Here is a 22131-nt window from a genome sequence, read left to right as displayed (position 1 = left end):
TTAGTAGTAGTAGTATGTCATTTTTCCTCTACTTTTTGGTATAATCAACTGAAAAAATGTTAATTATCTGAAAAGTAAAGTTTTTTGATAAAGCAGTAAGAAAACTGTCTTTCCTTGACTTATCCTTGAATTATCTTGAAAAGTAGCATTTCAAATCAAAGTACAAAATAAAAGGTCATGTACAAGATCTTCTAACTTAAAAGATCTTTGAATATATATTCTTGAATTTAGAGAAGCATAGTGACATCTGTCTTCGATTATAGTTATATGGAGAAATTTTAATTCTAAAGCTGTATTTAAAACATTTCAAGTACACAATGATATTATATTCCTGGAATATGGCTCGTGGTGGTTATTTTAACATAATTATAGATGTCTGAAATAAATTATTAAAACACAGTCATAACAAAATCAGAACTTTTCATAGTTGTCATGTTTATCTAAGAAAATTCAGAATAAAATGTTTAAATAAAGATTTCTCATCTCACAATTGTTCAATTAACTTTATAGAAGTTTGGTTTAATTGCTGAAATGTATAGTTTATTTGTTGGCATTGGGCTTCTAAATTGTTAGACATTAAGTTGGGAAAATGGATTTTTCTTTTTAGGTTTTATTAAAGAAAAAATATTGGATACTAATACAGGAAGAAAAAAAAGAAGAATTTGCTATTAGTCTGTGTGCATAGTAGATCTGGGTTCCTAGCCATATGAAATTATAATCCTTTTTAATCTGTGTATTCTTTTTTTTCCATTTTGCAGATTGTTTTAAATTTTACTACAATGGACCTATACAAAAGTAGTTTGTGCTGGTATGATTATATTGAAGTAAGAGATGGGTACTGGAGGAAGTCACCTCTCCTTGGTAAGAGATTTTTTTTTTCTTATTTTGCTTTTTACATGTCTATATATATAGTCTGTCTTATCCAGAGACAGTTCTTTCAGGAGTCATCTTAGGGTTTAAGGTACATGAGACCAATATTTTAATTTTTATTATACTTTTTTCAACCATAGCAAAAATGCTTACAGATAGACAACAGATTAATTTAAACCAGCTTCAACTACGAGATGTTGCTTGGATCTGAACATGATGATTTAGAATAGCTTATAGTAGAGATTCATCACATATTCTATATTTTTAATTTTAAAATCAGAGTTTTAATGGGTAAACCAGATAAATTGTGTATTTGTGTGTATATGTGTATATGTTTTGTTTTTCTTTCTTTGCTAAGGCAGTAGAGCATGAGGTGTTAGGTACACATTCAACTGCTGGCTTTCTGCACCAAAAATATTGGTTCTTCCTGTAGACATCACAGTTTTGCCTCTCAGGGTTTTGTGGCTTAGAAGGTGTGTATGTAGTTTGTGTCATAAATTGTAGCTCAAATTTGGTGCACATCAAAGTATCCTACCAACCTTTAACCACAGACCACACATTAACTTACATGAGGCACTTTCTGTTGCCCTCTGTTTCAGCTAAAGGTGAGAGCTGCTGTGAGCATGTGAGTATCTACTCTATTGATTTTTTTTTTTGAAATTGTAACTTTCTCTTCTATTTTTAGAAGTAGCTTTGCTCAGTTGTTTTTGAGTGCCTACAGATCTTTTCTTCTTAACATCTAAAACCTGCTGAATTGACATATTTGTATTAAAAGTGATAGCAGCCTTAGTAAATCCAAGACATCTGTAGAAATGCTTAAAAATAAGTAAACATAAAGATTTGAACTAATTCTTTGTCAGGTTGAGGAAAACCTTGTCTTGAGCATTTAGCTTCTTAGCCTTGTAGTAGTTGTTGTTGTTTGGTTAAAAAGTCCTCTCTGACTCCGTGATCCCACTGCCAGGCTCCTCTGTCCATGGGACTTCCAGGGCAAGAATACTGGAGCGGGTTGCCATTTCCTTCTGCAAGAGACCTTCCCCATCCAGGGATCGAACTCGTGTCACCTACACGGGCAACTGTGGATTCTTTACCACAGGGCCACCTGGGAAGCCCCAGTTTCTTAGCCTAGATGAAGCTGTTTATAATATATTGATATGTATGTGTGATCCTAATAAAACATTTCATTAAATTCATATTTAAAAATCAAATCTAAAGCTGAAATACTGAGAACACTTTTTTACAGCAACATCAGCATTACATACTGCAGGGTGTAATAGCCTAACACACTGGTTCAGTCTGATCACAGTGCTCATATGGAACGCTTTCCCCACTATTTCCTCTGAGACCTTGCTCCTCAGAGTGTAGCCACCACACTGGCAGACCAGAGTCACTTGGGTGTTAGAAATGTAGAAATGCAGGTTCCACGCCACACTTCTGAAACAGACTGCATTTTAACAGCTGCTGCTGCTGCTAAGTCACTTCAGTCATGTCCGACTCTGTGTGACCCCACAGACGGCAGCCCACCAGGCTCCCCCGTCCCTGGGATTCTCCAGGCAAGAACACTGGAGTGGGTTGCCATTTCCTTCTCCAATGCATGAAAGTGAAAAGTGAAAGTGAAGTCGCTCAGTTGTGTCTGACCCTCAGCGACCCCATGGACTGCAGCCTACCAGGCTCCTCTATCCATGGGATTTTCCAGGCAGGAGTACTGGAGTGCGGTGTCATTGTCTTCTCTGGCATTTTAACAGACACCCTGGCAATTCATATGAATTATAGTTTTTTTCTTTTAGTCAGGTTTTTGTCTTCCAGTTTCCTTTTATTCAGAATTGAAATAAAATTGAAGTACAGTTGATTTACAGTATTAGTTTCAGGTGTATAGCAAAGTGATTCATATATATATAAATATATACACACACACACACACTAAGTTGCTTGACTGACTCTTTGTGACCCCATGGACTGCACCAGGCTTCTCTGTCCATTGGTTTCTCCAATGGCAAGAATACTGGAGTGGGTTGCCATTTCCTCCTCCAGAGGATCTTCCCAACCCAGGGATCAAACCCGCATCTCCTGCAGTTCCTGTATTGGAGGCAGACTCTTTACCACTGAGCCACCAGGGAAGCCCATATATATATATGTATGCTCACTCATTCAGTTGTGTTCAACTCTTTGAGCCCCCATGGACTGTAGCTTGTCAGGCTCCTCTGTCACTGGAATTTTCTGGAGCAGGTTGCCATTTCCTATTCCAGGGGATCTTCCCAACCAAGGGTTCGAACCTGCATCTCTTACATCTCCTGCATGGTAGGCAGATTCTTTACCACTAGCACCACCTGCGAAGCCCATATCTGGCTATCTATCTATCTACACACACACATATATTATTTTTACAGATTATGTTCCATTATGGGTTGTTGCAAAATATTGAATATAGTTCCCTGTGTTATACAGTAAATCTTTGTTGTTTATCTATTTTATATTATAATAGTGTGTATCTGTTAGCCTCATGGGCTTCCCCAGTGGCTCAGTGGAAAAGAATCTGCCTTCAATGTAGGAGACACGGGTGCGATCCCTGGATGGGAAAGATACTCTGGAGGAGGGCATGGCAACCCACTCCAGTATTCTCGCCTGGAGAATTTCCATGGTCAGAGGAGCCTGGCAGGCTACAGTCCATAAGGTCACAAGGAGTCGGACACAACTGAAGCAATTTAGCCTGCATCCATATCTGTTAATCTCATACTCCTAATTTATCCTTCTCCCCCTCCCTTTCCTACACATTGCAGTATAAGAGACATTACTCTCTTTTACATGGCCCTAAGTTTTTAATACATGCCCCTAATACCATTTAGGAAGACATTTTTTTTTTCTTTTTTGCCTGCTAGCTGTTAGTATAAATGTGTTTTGACTTTTTTCATATACTAAAACTATGTATGAAATCATTAACAAGGATACACAAAAATAAATGACAATATATTATTATTTGTAGAATTATTTCATGTGTATTATCATATTTAACTTTTTACCATCAATATGAAACCTTTGAGCACAATAGCAAACATACAGTAAGCAATGAATATTTGTAGAGGGTTGAGGGAGGGAAGAAGGAATGACAGTTATTATTATATTCATTCAGTATTATACTTGCCTTTGGGTACACAATCAGAAAAATATCAGAACTCATACTAAGTCTTCTGATACTGTTTGCCATTCTGCCTACTACACTACGTGTTATAGCTTTATAGACGGGATGGAATGTATGTAGTAATTAAGATCCTTAGGCAGCCTGGAGGTTTCCGTGACAAATGGCCACTGAACTTGGCTAAACAAAGAACTACACTTGAGCTGTCACTTCCCAACTAATGACCAGACTGACATTTGAAGTATTTTTTCAGGATCACTTGAGGTCTTTTCTCTTCTCTGTGGAATAATATTCCCTACCCTCATGTATCATGTACAAATTGATGTTTTGAGCTACCTGTTTCCTAATTCCACAGATAGTGGTAGTGGTATCAATCATTTAATCTAAGGGTGATATGTTCTGATATTCTATAAATAAATAAGAAGAAATAGTTTTACTTATACACCTTTATTAAGCAAATATTAAGGATTCATAGCTATGGCTCTAGTTACTAGGCATGGTGATAGGAACCAAATCTGGTTTTATGTATGTAATTTGTAGGTAGTATGAAAACCAGTTAGAATATAAAGTCATATTTAGAAGTCTCTCTTTATTCTTTTATTTCTTTTAGGTAGATTCTGTGGGGACAAATTGCCTGAAGTTCTTACCTCTACTGAAAGCAGAATGTGGATTGAGTTTCGCAGCAGCAGCAATTGGGTGGGAAAGGGCTTTGCAGCAGTCTATGAAGGCAAGTCACTTTGTGCTTAGAGATGGCTTTTCCTTAGACCTTTTAACAGAAATGTACTTTCAATTTCATTTGAATAGTATTGTAATTTTATTTTAATTATGAAACTTTCTAAACTGCATCATGATGTCCATGGGATGATTTTAATAAAACTACTCATTAAGTTTAATTGCAAAAATAACCTGTTTTCTGGTACCAGTAATGTGGTAATATATAAATGTTCTCATCAGGGATGTATGGGGAAAAAATAACTCATTAGAGATGTGTGGAAAACAACAATAACATCTAATAGCACAGGATTCTTAAACTTTGATTGTTTTTTCATAATAATATTAAATTTTATGAAGAAATTACCGCTTCTCTTTGTACTGAGTTTGTATGTATTTTATGCCTATACTGCAGAAATGTCCTGTTAAAGGAAACTGCATAGAAAATAATTGTGCACAGTTCTGGAGATTGCTTTGTCTAAACGAGAGAGTCAGAACTCAAGAAGAATTTACCAGATGCTTTGTTCTATAAGGTCTCTAAAAGAGTAAACTGGCATTGTGCTTCCTGGCTTTAAAAACAGTTCCCTTCTTGTCAGACCATGGGTGGAGAGGACCCTTTTTGCTCCTGCCTCTGACAGCACAGAAATTAGGCAGTTTACAAGAGAGACAGTTGGTGCTTCTCTTAGACTTTTAAGAGAACAGGAGCATTTGTTTCAGAGATTAGCTGTGTGGTCCTGAAGAGTTGGCTTGGTGGAGCCACAGATGATGCACAGGAGGCCTGCTCACAGCAGGGGCCCAGGGAGTGCTGTGGAGCTTCTCTCCTGATGAGCTCTTCCACTGACTGAGGTCAAAAAACCGAAAGAAGCCATTCAGGGAATCACAGAGCAAAGGCATAGAATAAATTTTGAAATCTCAGAAAGTTTTTAAAGTCTAACAAAGAGGCTTGTTTTTGTAAAGGTGTGAATTAACAGTGGTTAAAAAGTCTTATTTTCCTTTGCTGACTGTTATCTAATATTTATAGCTAAGTGGCTAGTTTTGTTTTGTTTTGTTTTTTAATCAACGAAATACTTGGTTGATAAAAGTATTGGTGACCAGCCAACCTTGATTTTTATAACCTGGTCTTTATATGTTCAGCTACAGGCACTGAACTAAAATGCTATCTTAGAAGAAAATGGAAATGAAATGGCATGTCTAGGTTTATTTATTTATTTTTGCTTTTCTCAGCTATCTGTGGAGGTGAGATACATAAAAATGAAGGACAGATTCAGTCTCCTAATTATCCTGATGACTACAGGCCAATGAAGGAATGTGTGTGGAAAATAGCAGTGTCAGAAGACTGCTACGTCGGCCTGATCTTTCAGGCCTTTGAGGTAAAGTCCTTCAGGCAGCCTTTGTGGGGCATGTCCTCCATAAATGACAGTGCATTTAAGGAAGCAAGAACTATGGAATCAGTGAAGAAGCGAAAGATTGCCTATAAAATGTAACATCAAGAGCAAGAGAGCTTGTTTTTTTTTCCTTTGTTCCTCTCATTGCAGACATTTTCAAGAAGATTAAAGTGAGCTTACATTATCTGTGCTTTTGAATTAAAATGTTTGAAGTACTGACAATACTTTCTTTTGAAAAATGGCCAGGCTTGTTTCACAAGAATGCTTGAAGAGTCCATTAAAAAAAAAAAAAAAAAAAACAACTTTTATTTCTCCTCTAAACTAGGAGGCTAAAGGTAGCTCATCTTTTTTTGTTGTCTTTAGGGGGAAAATCCATTTTTCACTTTTTTATTATTATGCAGAAAATTGTTTATATCAAAAACAGGGATTTAAATATTCTTAGTAGATTTTTACTTCATCAAAAATATTTATTGGGGAAGAAATCAGCACCAAAATTGCATTATTAGATGAGGACAGAATAAACCAAAGGCCAATCAGAATCCTGGAGCAAAATCTGCATCCAAACTACTATGCTAGCTAATGAGTCATTTTTGTGTGACGGGGATAACTAAGAGGTGAGAAGCCAAGAGACATGAGAATTTGTTCGGAGCTCCTGAGTATGCTTAAATTATAGAATCAGGCTAGAAATTGAGAGCCCAAAGCAGAGTAGAAGTGATGAGGTGTTGGCAATAGATCCAGGAAGAGATCAAGATGCCGTTATCGGAGATTATTTCTTACTGATTAGAGGTACTACTGGAGAAGGCAATGGCACCCCACTCCAGTACTCTTGCCTGGAAAATCCCATGGATGGAGGAGCCTGGTAGGCTGCAGTCCAAGGGGGTCACTGAAAGTCAGATAGGACTGAGCGACTTCACTTTCACTTTTCACTTTCATGCATTGGAGAAGGAAATGGCAACCCACTCCAGTGTTCTTGCCTGGAGAATCCCAGGGACGGGGGAGCCTGGTGGGCTGCCGTTTATGGGGTCACACAGAGTCGGACACAACTGAAGCGACTTAGCAGCAGCAGAGGTACTACTTACTGTCCGAGTGATCAGAAGTCTCCCGAGAACCCCACTTACTGTCAAGATGTACTTGCCACTGAATTGGTGATGTGAGGTGTCTCAGTCCCCAAAGCAGGAACCCCAGGGGAATACAGGAGTCACTTGAAAGCCCAGAAATGTCATTCCCTCACCTGTAATCTCTGTAACATATTTTTTGGTTCTTCTCTACCCCTTTGCTTGTACCTTTAATTTTCATTTCTTTTTAATCATGAAAAAAATTCTCTTTTCTCCTATAATCAAGATATTTATGCCCCTGACCACTTTGCATTTTTGGAAGCCTTGGTTCTGAGATTATTTGATTCACATTTAAATTTTAAATGTTTATTGGATTGAAGACATTATTGAAATAGCCATTTTATTGTAAAGAGTACTAAAATTGTTTAGGATTCACCCACGTTTTGGACCAAAACAACTGGTTCGCTGAAAAATTATCTAATGACCACATTACATGTATTTTGTGCTATTAAAAACATTGAGAAGAACTGTCTTCCAACAATACTTCAGTGTTTTATAAAATTCTATTACAGAAGTGATGTTAGCAAATACATTCATTTGAGGCATCTAAAACTGAGATGCAGAAATTGCTGGCTTAGCTGGTTTGCAATTTTTTGGTTTTCTGTTTCTTTTTTTGTTTCGATATATCAATATAGTAAGAGTGGCATTCTTCAAGAATAGGATAATGTAAGGACAAATAAGAAATATTTATACCTCAGGCACTTAGAACCATGCTTGACACAGAGTAGTCATTTAATATACACTTCTTGATTAAGTCAATAAATAAGTTGTTACTATGCTTTGAAACTGAAGTAAGGTCATGTCATATAATAGTTTGATTGATAGTATATTTTATTTATTATCTCCAGTTCCCTGTCCTTTCTTCATTTTGCTTTATTTCCTTATGTTTTTCCTCCTTTATTTATACACTGGACATATTTGATTGTCTAGTAGGTCTCTTATCTTTCACTAACACTAACACCATCTTTGATTGTTTAGTCTTACTCACACTAACCCAATCATCTTCCTATTTCAATATTCAATGTTTCAGCATGTCACTATTTTGCTATTGTCATTTAGTCACCAAGTCATGTTCAACTCTTTTGCAACCCCATGGACTCCTCTGTCCCTGGGATTTCCTAGACAAGAATACTGTAGTGGATTGCGATTTCCTTCTCCAGGGGATCTTTCTCACCCAGGGATTGACCCCACATTTCCTTGATTGCAGGTAGATTCTTTACCACTGAGCCACTGAGGACTCCCCATGTCACTATTTACTCAAGGAATATTTCTAATTCCACTCTTTCTCTTAAACCCCAAGGCCTGTTCATCAGCATATTCCATTTGCTTTGTATTCAAGATATCCTATATGTATGATCACTTTACATTTACTTTCTTGCCACCACTGCTCTGATCACTGCCTCTTGCTTTGTAACTTGGTGAGTTCTTCACATCTCTGCTTTTGCCTTACATATCCTGGTACCCACACAACAGCCAGGATGATACTCTCACACCATGAGTTATATCAAGCACTACTCTGCTTAAAGTTTTATCAAACACTACTGTCCATATGCCTCATGGAGAAAACCTTTGTGTTAGACTTTTAAGGCATGTGTTGTAGCACTGTTGGCCTGAGTTCAGGGTTAATGAATTGGAATATCTGTGAAGGTGACTTTAAACAGAAACACACATAAAGCAAGGCTAAGTATTGATTTGTTTACAAAAATTTTGTGACCAGAACCTATCAAGAAGATAACGCTGTATTCCCCCAGGAGCTACGAATCAATATTCGCTAACTAGTGTTTTTAGTGAATTAGTTGAACTCAACTATGGTGAATACTGAGAATTGACTGTATATATTTTTAATTTGGTCTAATGGTCATTAAATGGTTTGTTTCAGTTAGTCAGTTATCTGTTTAAATCAATTTATTTTGTTTACATATTATATTTTCAATATACCATTTATACATTTTATATTGAAAATGTATAATTTTAAAATGGTCCTTACTGTTTCTCAGTGTTTCATGTCTTTTTCTGACAAAACCATTTTTATTTACTGATATCAGTCTTTGATTTTTTTCAAACACTTTCTATTTTTATAACTTTTTTATTCCCTGTGTTTCTCTCTCCCCTTTCAGATAAAAGGGCCCTTAAGATAAGTTAGTTCTACTGAAATGTACTATAAAGAACTTTCTGACTGTTCATTATTTATGCCTTTCTGTGAATTTATGTCATGAATATTCACCTTTACTAATGCTACTTAGATTTTAATTGTAAGTACAGAAAGAAATCTGAACAAGTGCTTTTGTTAATGAATTTCAGGTATGTTTGAGCAGAAAAGGATGCTATATGGGTGGTAATAAGAGTCTTAATATATCTATAATCATACCCTTTGGGATAATTTTCTTCTCTAGTAGTTACTAATACATTGATCCTAAGACCAGTACTGAAATGAATTTGTACATGAATGTAAATAGTGTCTAAAATCATTTTGAAGAACATGTCTTCTTTTCAACAGTAGTGTTGGTAAAGCAGGGTCGATACTACTATTTCACTTGAGCACTTTCAGTATGCAGAAATACATAAGAGAAAAAGTTGAGGAGGCTATAATACAACTTCAAAGAAAGGTCAATAAAGAAGAAAGTAAATGAAACAAATCCAGAGCTTACTTATGTTTAATTAAAATCCCTACATACATTTATTTACGTGGGATGACACTTGAGGCACTTGTCAGTTTTTCTATACATTCTGATTTGGTTATACCTTGCTTCTGAAAACCATAGTGCATAATAGTTTTCCTCATCTTTACTAGCAACTGTCTAAACCACATACAAAAGTTGTTTTTTTTGTTTTTTTTGTTTTTTTCAATCTTGGCACAGTTGACCCTGAACAACACAGGTCTGAACTACAGTTATCGATTTATATGCAATTTGTGTTTGATTAGAGATCACAATATATAAAGTCAAAAAGCTAGGGTATAAATGGCTAATATCTCCAAACTGTTTCAGCCTCTTTCTCTTCAACGTGTCATTTATCATTTCCTTTATTTTTGAGGCAGAGATTGCCTTTCCAGTTTTTCAACTGCACTAGGCTGACACCCCTAACTCCTACATTGTTCAAGGGTCAACTGTATTTTATGAATTACTCAGTTAAAGGTAATCCTTTAATTCCTTTAAATATTTTATATTAGTTTAAATTAAGTAGGTTCATCTTTGTGAGTGAACTAGGAAGCCAAGACAAGGAGATCTTAATTAGTTAACATTTTTATGCTTGCCGTGCACTATTTCTTTGGATATTTGGCTAATAATACATTAATGTATTGGTGAAAGTGAAAGTGAAAGTCTTTTAGTCATGTCTGACTCTTTGCAACCCTATGGCCTAGGCAGTCCCTGGGATTCTCCAGGCCAGAATACTGGAGTAGATAATAGCCTTCCCTAACCATTGTTTTGGTTAATAACTATAAAAGAGAATTAAGTACCTCTCCATAATTTTATTGAATACTTTAGGCTATCAGTCTATTCTGAAAGATTAGATTAAATAAACCTGCCCAATGTCACACAAATCTCAATTAGTAGCGCTGTGATTAACAGTGCAGTTCCATGGCCTGGCACTCACGCACCCATTTTGTCTTGCTAGCAAAATGAAGCATATATATTCTCTCATAGCATTAAATTCTTTCCCTTCATAGCTATTGTCATTTGTACATTTGTATTATTTAGTCAATAAATGCCTATCAGTCAGGGACATGTCTGTTTGTTCATCACTGTTTATATACTATCAAGTGTATATTTATTATCTGGCCATTATAGATTTTCAATGAATCTTTACTACATTTATGAGTGAGTTAAAAAATATTGTGTCATGAAGAAAAAAAATCAAATGGCAGCATTGAAAAACCTGAATCATATGAAATTAAACCTAACCACACCTTATGGTTTTGATTTCCACATATTTAATCATGTTTGTTTTTTCTCCACTCTAGTATCAAAATTGTCTACTTAAATATGCACAGTGTGAGAGTTGTGAGTTAGTTTTATTGGGGGCAAAATTAGGACTGCAGACTCTGAGAGACTGCTCCAAAGAGTCAAGGGGGAAAGGTCAGCATAGATGTTATTTTGGTGAAGGGAGAATGCATGCAATCAAGCACACAATTTTCCAAAAGGTTTCTACTAGTCTCATGAAGCTTTTGCTAGTAAGAAGCAATAGTCATCATCATGAAGGATTTTAGTGCTTTTCTAGATATGGGGAGATGCCAGAATTGGGCTTGTAAAATCAGTTCCTGAAAACATCTATTTGAAGACCTGTCTTTGCTAGTTCTCCACCATCCTACCCCCACCTCAAGTACAGAGTAACTTGTTTCTACTCTCCACCCTGAACTCCTTTCAGGGAGTATTGAAAATAAGAAGCTGCAGAAGCATATGATTTAATCCTTGTAGAGGTAGATGGCAACTGCCAATAGCAAGTGACAATTTTTAGTTGACAATATTCATTAAGTACTAATAGTACTTAATAGTACAAATAGTAATAATAAGGGATTCTCTGATGGTTCAGGTGGTAAAGAATCTACCTACAATGCAGGGGGCCCAGGTTCAATCCTTCAGTGTTGGTCAGGAAGATCCCCTGGAGAAGTACTAATAAAAATAATATTAATTAATAAAATATTAAACATGACAGTACATTTTCAAATAACCATCCTATTAAGCACTTTTCTTTTTTATTTAAAATTCCTTTTGTTATAGCTTTATCATGACTTTGCTATATTTTTCACATTATTAAAATTATTTTTAATAACACATGCTAATCTTGATTGTTTTTGTTAGTCATACTTTTCTTTAATATCTTCCCCTAAAGCAACATTAATGACTTAAAATTGTTCCAAGTGTATAGAATTTTAAGTTATATTAACTATAAAAGTTTAATCATTTATGTAGTTATAGTATTAATTATATTTTGAAATTATGTCCTACCACTCACTGAAGACTTATTACGGTAAAATAGATATAACATATGTACTCACAGTAGTGTTAAGTATATTCACATTGTGTAATCAACCTCTAGAACTCTTTTCATGCTGCAAAACTGCAGCTGTTTACCCAGCAAGCAACAATTCCACATCCATGCTCCCCCCAGACCAGGGCAATCACTGTTGCTTTATGTCTCTGTGAATTTGACTACTCTAGGTACCTCGTGTAAGTGAAATCATACAGTATTTGAATTTTGTGTGACTTTTTAAATTTCACTAACTGTAATATCCTCAAGGTTCATCTATGCCATAGCACATGAAAGGATTTCCTTCCTTTTTAAGGCTAATACCCCATTGTATGTATAGTCCACAGTTTGCTTTTCCATTCATCCTCTGATGGATACTTGGATTGTGTTCACCCCTTGGCTATTATGGATAATGCTGCTATTAACATGGATGCACAAATATCTCTCCAAGACCCTGCTTTCAGTTTTCCAAATGTATACCTCAAAGTGGAATTGATGAATCATATGGTAATTTTATTTTCAATTTTTCAAGGAGTATGGGAAAGCTTTCACCAAAACTATTCCCTAGGAAATTTGGACGTTTCAGAGGTTTTTACAAATAACTAGATATTGCAGTAGATGTTTTTGGAATGTCACATTTATTTGGAAATTTGATTATAAAATGAAAGCACAGTGTGTGAATGGCCCTGCAGCCTGGGCCTGATATCTTGCTCCAGGGTTAGCAATTCCTTCAGTCTTAGTGCTCTGCATCACTGACCACAGAGCTCTGTACTGGCTGGCAGTGTTAGAATGAGAGGCTGGCTACTTTAAATTATATTTAGTTGATTTCAGATCTTGCTAAATAAAAGAACTTAGCTTTTCAATGCTTCTTCTCTAACATACCAGTAAAGACATGGACCCTCCACTTAATAATGAAATGTAATATCCATCTCTTCTGCCTAAGCTTTGTACTTGTTTTTCCTTCTTTGTGTACTGGATCTACTTCCAGTACCATTTATATGTCAGTTTCCTAAAAAAAATATTCAGAGCTTAATATCACTTTTATTGTTTTATATATATATGTACATATGAGGTCTGTTTACTTTAAGATAAACTTGCCACACTCCTATATGGTTTGTGCTCTGATTACCTTAAAGTCTGTAATAGGTCCGTATCATCATCACATTTGCTACATGTGTAATTGTACGTGACATTGCATTCACATTCCAGATCTGTGAACTATGTCCATGCTTCAAAGCAAGAATAAATTTTTTCTTTTTTGGTCTTTGTGAATTATTGACTTTGCTGTTCTTTTCCCCATTATCCCTAATGTAATGTAACATCAAGGAACTTATCCACTTTTTAGCTTTGAACATATCTATTTCTATCTATTCTCTATACTGGAGAAGGAAATGGCAACCCGTTCCAGTGTTCTTGCCTGGAGAGCCTCATGGACAAAGGAGCCTGGAGGGCTACAGTACACAGGGTCACAAGAGTCAGGACACAATTTAGTGACTAAACTACCACCATCATTCTCTAAAACTGTCACACAAATAACATAAATGAAATAACTCAAACTCTTATTTGTGCTCACCATCATTACTGCTATGCAGATATAGCTAAAGAGATATTAATTGTAATTAACACCAATAGAGCAGATTTATTGTGCTGATATTGCATTAGGATTTATGTAATTAACTTAGAAAAATATGTAAACAGGAATCATGGAGGTCACAGGTGAGCTATCTGGGTCAACAACTGTGGCATTGGCTATGTGAGACTATAGTTTATTTTCTGTTGTTTAACCCAAGATACCAAGTGCATGATACTTGATATGTAAGTAACATGTAATTCATAAATAAGTACTGGTAGAATCAATCTTAAAATTGATCATTTTTATACATTTTACCCATGAGATATTTACACTTTGTGTATCATATAAAAAATGGACTTTTCTGGTGGCTCAGATGGTAAAGAGTCTGCCTGCAATGTAGGAGACCAGGGTTGGGAAGATCCCCTGGAGAAGTGGCAACCCACTCCAGTACTCTTGCCTGGAAAATTCCATGGATGGAGGAACCTGGTAGGCTACAATCCACGGGATCGCAAAGAGTCAGACAGGACTGAGCAATTTCACTTCACATCATATAAAATATTTAAAATTTTTGCTAAGTATAATTAGTGAATATGCTGTAAATTTAAAGAGAACTTTTGTGTAACTGTTAAAAGAACAAAGTGAGTTTTATATACAGGGAAATATGCATTATCCTGTTTCTTTGTAATCATTGATGAAGTGTAATTTGTTATCAATATTGTCTATCTCATTTTCTTCATACTGTATTTAAAAGCCCAAAGCCTTTTAAATTAGCCTTCTTTTTTTTTTTTTTTTTTACCTCTGGTATGACTTCTAATATGAAAAATGTGATTTTTTTCTATTAATTGACCTTCTCTGGCAGGCAGCTTCTTTCTTCACTGTGTGTTCTCACTCCCTTTCCTCTTCTGATATAACCTTTTCCTCCACTTCCAACATGATTCATGAGTTGCAAGAAGTTCATTCTGTGTTGCTCAAGCAGGTAAAGATAGGTTGGCTTGCTGAGACTTTGGTTATTTTCCCTACAGTTTTGTTATTGCTCAGTTTCACTTATTCTTCTATCAAGCTGTATACCTTAAGAGTTTCAGATATTATTTTATATGTCCCCTTAGCCAAAGAATAGCCTTTGGCCATCTGGAAATGTCCTCATATTTATAGAGAATTCTGATTTTGAAGAGAGTGTGTTAAAGACTGAGAGAAGAAGATGTGTCCTACCTGGTCAGATAGCCTTGTCACCCCGGTGACTAATTCACTCCTCGTGCAACTCCTAGCTCTCCCTCACCTTCCTATTTAATAGCTATTGTCACAGAGGTATGCTTTAAAAGTGAGACTTTTTTTTTTTAAAGCTCTTACTATTTTTTTATTCTTTTTTTTTCCAGATATTTGTCTTCTTTTATTTTTTTTAATTTTATTTTATTTTTAAACTTACATAACTGTATTAGTTTTGCCAAATATCAAAATGAATCCGCCACAGGTATACATGTGTTCCCCATCCTGAACCCTCCTCCCTCCTCCCTCCCCATTCCATCCCTCTGGGTCGTCCCAGTGCACCAGCCCTAAGCATCTAGTATCGTGCATCGAACCTGGACTGGCAACTCGTGAGACATTTTTAACGTTAAATACTTTCCAATTCTTTCCCATAATTCCACACACAAAGAGAGTACATTTTAGGGAAAAATCCGGAATTATGAATCCTAGTGAGCTCCTACTGATAGTATAATTTAAAATCACAACTTTCACTCACCCCACCCCCACTTTTCCTGCTTCCTGTCTTCTTTCACTTCGTGTTTTTCTATAGAATATATTACTTTCTAACATTTTATGATTATGATTTACCTTGTTTATTGTTCCTTTGCTCTCTACGTGCCAGGATAGTTTCCAGGAGTGCAAGGCTCTGTTACTTTGACAAATGATGCATGCTGAGCAGTGAGAAGGGTACTAAGCCCACTATGCACACTGAGTGAGAAGATGCCCAGCGTAGACCCAGGTGGTGAACATTCAATGGAGAAATGAATGATCCTGATTTGTGATTGGGAAAAGGACAGCAGCAAATGCAGTACTTAGTTCTAACCAAATCCTCTTCAAAATATATTTTCTTGTTTGTCTTCATACTTCCTAATGTGAAGACTATCATTGCTAATGTATTGACAAATCAGGAAATGGCTTCTTCAACCAACTCTACCACCAGTTTCATGCATACAGATTGTAGTTCATGGAATGAACATGTTACCTGACATTTGTTTTGTGATAGGAGAATTCCATAAATTAGTGAAATATATGTTGAATGATGGTTGAAAAGATGTGATACTTTTCATGGTTTATTAATTGTAGAAGACTGTGCTTTCCAGCTTCAAATACTTAATAAGTAGTTGACTCTACTAAGATTTTAGGGTTAGTCATTTTTTATAAAAAAAATATAAAAGCAAGAATTTATTTAAAAATTGTCTTATAATTTATAAAACAATTTGTAGATTTTTTTAGTATTTTAGGGCTAAAACAAACGTCACTCCTTTATAAAGGCCAATGCTACTGCTGCTGGAGGTGCTGCTGTTTAGTCACTAAGTTGTGTCTGACTCTTTGTGACCCCATGGTCTGTAGTCCACCAGGCTCCTCTGTTCGTGGTTGTCCCAGGCGAGAATACTGGAGTGGGTTGACATTTCCTTCTCCTGGGGATCTTCCCTACCTATTAACTGAACCTGCATCTCCTTCTTTGGCAGGGGGATTCTTTAATACTGAGCCACCTGGGGAGCCTCTTATAGACCAATAGTCTGAGCTAATATTTGCTTTTAGTTGTTTAGGAAAGAGATTAAGCTCATCCAGGATGCACAGGTTGCAAGGAAAGATTTGGGGTAAAAGGGCTCATTTAGCAAGCCCTGTGACTCTGAGAGGGCAGTTAGCGCTAGTTCCATCATGGAGTCATCTCACTCACAGCTATGCGAACTATGGATAAAGGATTCATAGACTAAGAAGAATTGTAATCTCATATTATCAGATTTTCCTTCAGAAAGTTATGTATAACCTGAAACTATGCAACATATTGATAAAATAATGGTTTTGTTGATCAGCTATGAGCAATTATTATAATTATTGGTTATGTTTCAGAACAAATTATTCATTCCTTATAGGATATCTAGCCCAGATTTCTAATGATAATTTTAAATCTGGATTTTTAAAATTCTGTTTTCCAAAGAATTACTACTTGTGTTTTTATTCCATTTTAAAAGGCAGCTAACTTCTATGATCCTAATTCATGTGGATGCACTTTTTCATAGATATTTTCTCTCTCTGTCTTTACCAGATTAATACACCCTTTATTCATGGACAGTGTGATATTACCATGCACAATTCATCAGAAATGCTCTCTTTTGTGTAAATAATTTGTTATATGGCTATGTTAGTACCATGGCACTGAGAATACATAATGCTCTTTTTATAGAAATTGTTTTGTCTATTAATGAGATAGATCACATATTTTTACTATTACAGATTGAAAGACATGACAATTGTGCCTATGACTACCTAGAAGTTCGAGATGGAACCAATGAAAGTAGTCCTTTGATAGGACGTTTTTGTGGTTATGATAAACCTGAAGATATCAGATCTACCTCCAATACCTTGTGGATGAAGTTTGTTTCTGATGGAACCGTGAACAAGGCAGGATTTGCTGCCAATTTTTTTAAAGGTAATTTAGAAGCATTTAAAATGTAAGCTTCACTTTGTCAACAAGAAATATAGTATTATGTAGTAAATGTATTTAGCTTTGAGGCAGGGAAGAAATAGAGTAATGTAATATTGAAGGGTGAAGTATGCAGTCTTCGTAAATATATCAATATTTTTATGGTTTTTGATGGAAAAGTTTACTGGTTTAAAAAATAAAGAAAACTGCAATCTGGAGATTTGTAGCACAGGACAGGAAGTCCATTAGGATTTTCTATCATCTCTTTTTTAGGAAACAGTCAAAATAGCAAAATCCAGAAAGGGATATTCAGATAAGAGGAAATATTTGCAATATAATCACCAAAAAGTTTATAACCAGAAGGGGATTACTGATGTATATTTCATCAATTTATTCCCAGGTGGCAGCACTTCTATGCCATCCGTTAGGGAGCAGCATTCTACCACATTACCAATAATGTATGGCCTCCTTAGTAGAATATTCTGATCCCTTAAAATGTCTTTTTGACAAAGAATTATTACTAATTATCTTTTATTTTGAATTGTATAATCACATTTTATTTTATTTTCATGTTCTATGCATGATGTATATTTGTAGGGTAAAAAGAAAGCTGTTTGAGTGTAAATAATGGTATCAGATTTGCTTCTTGAAAATTTAAAGACATTTAGGTTAACTGTGTTATTGTAGAATAAATTTTTTTTTAATAGAGAAAATAAATTTCTTCTGTGATACCTTTTAAAGAATAAGTGATGAATTCAGTTGTGTATGTCAAAGTGTGAAGAATATCTAGACATTTTTCTTATTTGAAGAGCAAATTGATTTCCCCTGGGTATTATTCACCATTTGAATTGAAACGCAGAGAACCTTGGCACTTAGGGTATATGTATCCAAAGTATTCATTAAAATATTCATTTACATACTTTAAATCTTCCCCACATGTTATATTTTATAGTAGAAGAAACATACTATAAGAGTCTGTCATGTGATGTTTGTATTTGGTTATCAAAATGCTTAGTGTTGGATGATACACAGTTTCTCCAGAGAATATTTTTTACTCTTTTCTTAATTCAGAGTAGGTTATTCCTAAAGAGTGAGATTATGAAGTACCTTGTCACACATGTTTTTTTTTAAATAATATATATGTTTCACATGTCTATTTTGTATATTTTTTATGTTACCACATACAATTAAAATAATTAATGTTTATAAAATATGGAATTATGTATTTTCTGAATCAACATCACTATATAAAAAATACTGAATGTTTTAATTTAAAGAGGTCTAGAAATTTTCTTAGTTTTTTTCCTTTTTAATTTTTTGCCACCATAATTTATTTATTAATAATGCTATTTCTTAAAAGCATTTTTCAGGCTACCTAGCAAACTGTACAATGAAATGAACAGATGAATTCATGTTCTTTCAGTAAGTTTTCTATTTCATTCTGAAAAATCTCTACATCGTAGTAATCTCCTTTAAATTTAAATTCAGAAAAAAATACATGCTGTGTCTGAGATAAGGTGATCATCAGTTGGCACAGTCCTTCTGATTCTCACATAATTTTTAGGTTGCAGTGACATGGATTCTTATATGTCATCCATCAAAGGCTTGCAAATGTTTCCTGTTATTTTGTTGAAGAAATCAATTGTTTCAGTTTTATTCAAAACTATTAAACATCACATTTTCAAAAAAAATTTGCACATTAGTATATAAAAACAAAATAGCTGTTCTCTAATTGTTGCCACTTTTCTAGAGGAAGATGAGTGTGCCAAGCCTGACCGTGGTGGCTGTGAGCAGCACTGTCTGAACACGCTGGGCAGCTACCAGTGCGCCTGTGAGCCTGGCTATGAACTGGGACCCGACAGAAGGACCTGCGAAGGTGGGGCTAGATTTGCACATGGTGTTCCCTGCCTGAAAGCCTACCCATCCCTTTCTCTCATGCAATCTCATTCTCTTTCTATCTTTCTGCCTCCCTCTTAAGCAAGAATAAAATAGACACAGTTACAAAGAAAATATGGTATCTTTAAAACAGAGGATATTGCATACAAGATAAAAAGAAAGTTATGTGGCTATTTCTTTGTGACTCCTAACATAAATATTTTTACACTTTAGAAATATGCCAAATATGGTAAACCTGAAAGTACAGGTAGCTTTAAAAATATATGTATAAATATGATAATCTTTATACTAGTTGACATGCAAACACAGATACACATATACATGCATACATACACAAAGGCAAGTAAAGATATCAATTACTTTAGCTAACTCTTAACTCCTTAGGAATTAATTAGGAACTGTGTATAATACATTCCTTTCACTGATGGTGGTGATTTAGTCACTGTGTCGTGTCTGACTCTTGTGATCCCATGGACTGTAACCCACCAGGCTCCTCTGTCCACAGGATTCTCCAAGTGAGAACACTGGAATGGGTCGCCATTTCCTTCTCCAGAGGATCTTCCCAACCCAGGAATCGAAACTGGGTCTCCTGCATTGCAGGCAGATTCTTTACCGACGGACCTGTGAAGGAAGTCCTTCCTTTCGCTTAACTTGCTTTTAAATACTCTAATTTTCCTAATCTCACTATCAATAAGAATTAGAGGTAATATAAATAGCTGTTGTTGTTCAGTTGCTCAGTCATGTCGGACTCCTTGCAACCCCACGGACTGCAACACACCAGGCTTCCCTGTCCTTCACTATCTCCTGGAGTTTGCTCAAACTCATGTCCATTGAGTCAGTGATGCCATCCAACCACCTCATATTCTGTCACCTTCTTCTCCTCTTGCCCTCAATTTTTCACATCATCAGGGGCTTTTCCAATGAGTCAGCTCTTCGCATCAGATGGTCAAAATTTGGAACTTCAGCTTCAGCATCAGTCCTTCCAATAAATATTCAGGGTTGATTTCCTTTATAATTGACTGGTTTGATCTCCTTGTAGTACCTCTTTTAAATAGATCACCCAAAAGGGAAATAAAACCAGTTTAAATGGAGTTTTGGGAGTAACAAATATGCTCTATTTACTATAGTTTACCTTGCCTTGTAGCTCAACTAATTCTTCCTAAGAGTTTCTTGTCTTGGAAAAAAAAAAAAAAGAAAGAGTTTGGAGAAATAAGCAATTGATTTTGGTCTTACTACAATAGGCTGTATTGTTCTTTATATATATTTTTATGAATTCTTACAGCAATCATATGGTATAGATATTATATCTGAGATGACCCAGAGGGATGGTACAGGGAGGGAGGAGGGAGGGGGGTTCAGGATGGGGAACATGTGTATACCTGTGGTGGATTCATGTTGATGTATGGCAAAACCAATACAATATTGTAAAGTAATTAACTTCCAATTAAAATAAATAAACTTATATTAAAAAAAAAAGATAAGAAAACTGACACCCAGTTTTCTTTATATTGCTCAGACAACTTTAAAAGGACCTAAAATGTTGTAGTTCAGCCATCACTTTCTTGTAGTTCAGCAATCACTTTCTTGGCTCCAAACCTGCAAAATAACACTTACAAATGGGATTAGATGATTCAAATTGTTGTACTAAAGACTGCAGTTTTCTAGATTTTGAAAAATTCAGAAGATGGTTGAAATTTAATGCTGAGATATTTAATTATTAGTGGAAAGGTGCTAAGAAGGGGAGAGATTTATTAGGAGAAACTTTCCTTTTTCTTTCTTTCCAGCGGCTTGTGGCGGACTTCTTACAAAGCTGAATGGCACCATAACCACTCCAGGATGGCCCAAGGAGTATCCTCCCAACAAACACTGTATATGGCAAGTGGTTGCACCAACACAGTACAGAATTTCTGTGAGGTTTGAGTTTTTTGAATTGGAAGGCAATGAAGTAAGTGAATAATAAATATGTTTTTATAAAGTGTTTTAGGAATCCCCAGTGGCGATCTGGAAAGCTAAAAAAGAAAGGAAAAAGGAAAGAAAGAAGGAATGGAAGGAGGGAGGGAAGGAAGCAGGGAGGCAGGAAAGAGGGAGAGAAGAAGACAAGAAACAAGTATGATAGTATAGATACTCTAGTCTTTCTTTGCTCTATTTCTCATTTCTGCAACTGCTTATAATTCCTGTTGGCACTGGATGATTTAGACTGTCTTTAGGAGATTGAAAATTACTCCCCAGCATTTTCCTGGTTTTCTGAAGTACTATTAAAACATTAGGGTCATGTCACATAGACTTTTCTAGAAAAACAAACCAAAATTCACTTGTTGAATCATAGCAAAAATTCCTTTTTGGAAGAACCTGGTATATTTCACTAGTGGAAATGGGTATATTTTCATTATATAACTAGTTTTGCATTATGAATATGCTTATGATTCACAAAGATTAATTTTTAACCTCAATAAAAGATGAATCTGGTTGACAGTATCTTTCCTTTCTTTACCTTTATAGTTTACCATAGTAAAAGTCCAGTTTTCGGTTAGGTGATCACTTTTAAACAAGTGAAATCATTTATTTGAAAATTCCTATGTGCTAGTACACAAGCACCAAATTCAAACAGAATGTCAACCCTAGAAATGACAACTTTTAGAACTGTGTCTTGTATGACTGCTCAATATTGTTTTAAGTCCGGAGAAAATGTAACAAAAGTGTTTTGTTTGTTTGAGCTTTTGTACTTTGTTTCCTTTTCTCTTTCTAACTTTCACATCTTTTCTCCCAGAAACTTTTTTTCTTTGTTTATTTTAAAATGAAAAAGTAAAAGTGAA

At 35.4% G+C, this 22131-nt stretch overlaps 1 protein-coding gene across 2 annotated transcripts in view; it reads left to right on the top strand.

Moving 5' to 3' along the window:
- TLL1 (tolloid like 1) overlaps window positions 1–22131 on the top strand; it is a 324523-nt gene that overhangs the window by 251576 nt on the left and 50816 nt on the right. For both annotated transcript variants that reach the window (XM_025268229.3, XM_025268228.3), the window contains 6 exons: window positions 759–861; window positions 4611–4727; window positions 5936–6081; window positions 17233–17428; window positions 19173–19298; window positions 21103–21263. In XM_025268229.3, coding sequence (XP_025124014.3) covers window positions 759–861; window positions 4611–4727; window positions 5936–6081; window positions 17233–17428; window positions 19173–19298; window positions 21103–21263 — 849 coding nt within the window. The remainder of the gene's footprint in view (window positions 1–758; window positions 862–4610; window positions 4728–5935; window positions 6082–17232; window positions 17429–19172; window positions 19299–21102; window positions 21264–22131) is intronic.

This window comes from Bubalus bubalis, chromosome 17 (assembly GCF_019923935.1).
Source record: "Bubalus bubalis isolate 160015118507 breed Murrah chromosome 17, NDDB_SH_1, whole genome shotgun sequence".
In the NCBI taxonomy this organism is placed as follows: Eukaryota; Metazoa; Chordata; class Mammalia; order Artiodactyla; family Bovidae; genus Bubalus; species Bubalus bubalis.
The sequence above is the reverse complement of the archived record's forward strand: the minus strand, read 5'-3'. Positions and strand labels throughout refer to the sequence as shown.